Source organism: Chiloscyllium plagiosum, chromosome 12 (assembly GCF_004010195.1).
Source record: "Chiloscyllium plagiosum isolate BGI_BamShark_2017 chromosome 12, ASM401019v2, whole genome shotgun sequence".
Taxonomy (NCBI): domain Eukaryota; kingdom Metazoa; phylum Chordata; class Chondrichthyes; order Orectolobiformes; family Hemiscylliidae; genus Chiloscyllium; species Chiloscyllium plagiosum.
Window position 1 is genome coordinate 20,116,577 of NC_057721.1, and position 2,088 is coordinate 20,118,664.

Below are 2,088 nucleotides of genomic sequence, written 5' to 3' on the forward strand. Positions count from 1 at the left end.
GTGAGAGGGTGAGGGAGGGGAGCCAGTGAGAAGGGGAGTGTGTGATTGTGAGGGTGAAAGAGATGGAGATGGTGAATGAGAGGGAGAAGGTGAGAGAGAGTAAAGCAGTAAGGGTGTAACAGAGGGGACATAGAGAAGAGAGGAAAGTGTATTCGTCCTGGGGCTGATTGATGGCTGCTCTCAATATTTTCTTCTCGAGTTCGATTGTAACTATGTCAAAAAGTGTGGTGCTGGAAAAGCACAGCAGGTCAGGCAGCATCCGAGGAGCGGGAGAGTTAACATTTCAACCATAAACTACGTCTCCTGGAGCATTGGTCAGGGAAATTCTGCATGAACAACTATTCATTTGTAATTTTCGAAAAAAAAATTGGGAAAACGGATAAAATCAGTGTGACACGTTTCATTGAATTAACTCCGCAAGAATACCTTTAACATATTTAAAAATAAAAGTAAAAAATTCATTGTCTCCAACATCCAGAACAGAAAGTTAATCAAATTCATTGAGTCGTTTTGGCTTGATATTATCCTAAGGATTTCATTCAGGATTAGATCTGGCACTTTTATTTTCAACCTTCCACAACTAATCATCTTTCCACATTTTCTGAAAGAACTGATGACATTTATGCATTAATAGCATGCCATGATTTGGTGCCAAAACATAAGGGAGTGGGGCGGGGGCAGCAGCAAGCAAATTTCCACTTATAATGATTTTACACCGTCAGTCAACTATCTACCTATTCCATTCAGCACAAACATGACGCTTGAATGGCTTGTTGAGGCACTCATCTCAAGGTTAAACTACACTCATTTGTCCCTGTGCTTTAAATGCAACTTGGATGTTATTTGTTCACAGGTGTTACTTTATCCATCTGTTACATGAATGCTACATCCCACACACGATTAATTGTGTTCTTTGCTTAGCCCACTGACACATTTTCCAAAAAAGAGCAAATAGAAGAGTTCACACAGTACATCTCAAGCATTGCAATACTCAAATTGATGTGTTTAATTGCAGTATTATTAAATGTTGTTGAATGAACAGCACCTGTTTGGAACGCGGAACTTACCAAGGAGCAAGTAGATAAGCTCAAAGGCATTCGGAACCTAGAACCAAAAATGATCTTGAGTAACGAACCAAATCAACTTGAACATAAACAGATAGTACTGTATCCCCATTGAAAGGCAATAAAAGGTCTGCGTAGACTTCTTCAGAAAACTCTCAAAATCCCACCTCCACTGCTACCATTTCTTGCTCCAACCACACAAAGTAAATGAGCAAAAAAATTAGATAGAAAATACACTTTCGCAAACAAGACATATATCAAATAGACAAGACAGCTCCTTGCTTTATAAAATTCACATATTATGCAAATAATTGAAATTGAATGAACTGAATTTTACAATGTGTGATCTATGATTATTAATACAAAATGCAGATTTTTCATTTTTATTCTGTAAATTATGCAACATATTGCAAATATTTATACACTGAAATAATCATATACAATCTTTCAATATTTTATTTTAAATATTACCTATCACAATGATACAAAGATTACTTGTTTTAATTGTATTGTCATCACAATTTGGCAACTACCACCGTGAGGAATATCAATAACCAAATTATTATTACTTCACCTCTCTCTATCCAATCATCATGGAAATGTACAAAATCTCCTGAAGAGAACTTGATTTTTAGTATGATTTATATTCGAAACTTACTTTTGATTTTAATTTCATTCCATTGGCCAGAACTGCCCCCACATCCTGTTTTGCATGCTGTTATTTTCGCTTGAACTGTTTTTGCATCTTTTTATTCCATTGCTTGATTACTGGGCATATCTTAATAATGTGACAATAACACCCCAGTTTCTGTTGCTCTCCGACAAAAAATATACTGGAAATTGGTAACTTCGATTTCCAGAGTTGAGAGTGTGGTGCTGGAAAAGCACAACTGGTCAGGCAGCATCTGAGAAGCATGAAAATCAACATTTTGGCCATAAGCACTTCATCCAGAAATCCTCAAAAATATGGTTAATATCTTAAGACAATAGGTACAGGAGTAGGCCATTCTGCCCTTCGAGCCTG

General features: G+C 36.7%; 1 protein-coding gene across 1 annotated transcript in view; it reads right to left on the minus strand.

The window, feature by feature from the left end:
* The window catches only part of c12hxorf58 (chromosome 12 CXorf58 homolog), a 43,929-nt gene extending 42,451 nt beyond the window's left edge, over window positions 1-1,478 (minus strand). The window contains exon 1 of the mRNA XM_043700677.1: window positions 1,068-1,478. Within this exon, the coding sequence (XP_043556612.1) occupies window positions 1,068-1,097 (30 nt within the window). The 5' untranslated portion in view covers window positions 1,098-1,478. The remainder of the gene's footprint in view (window positions 1-1,067) is intronic.
* Window positions 1,479-2,088: the final 610 nt, after the last annotated feature.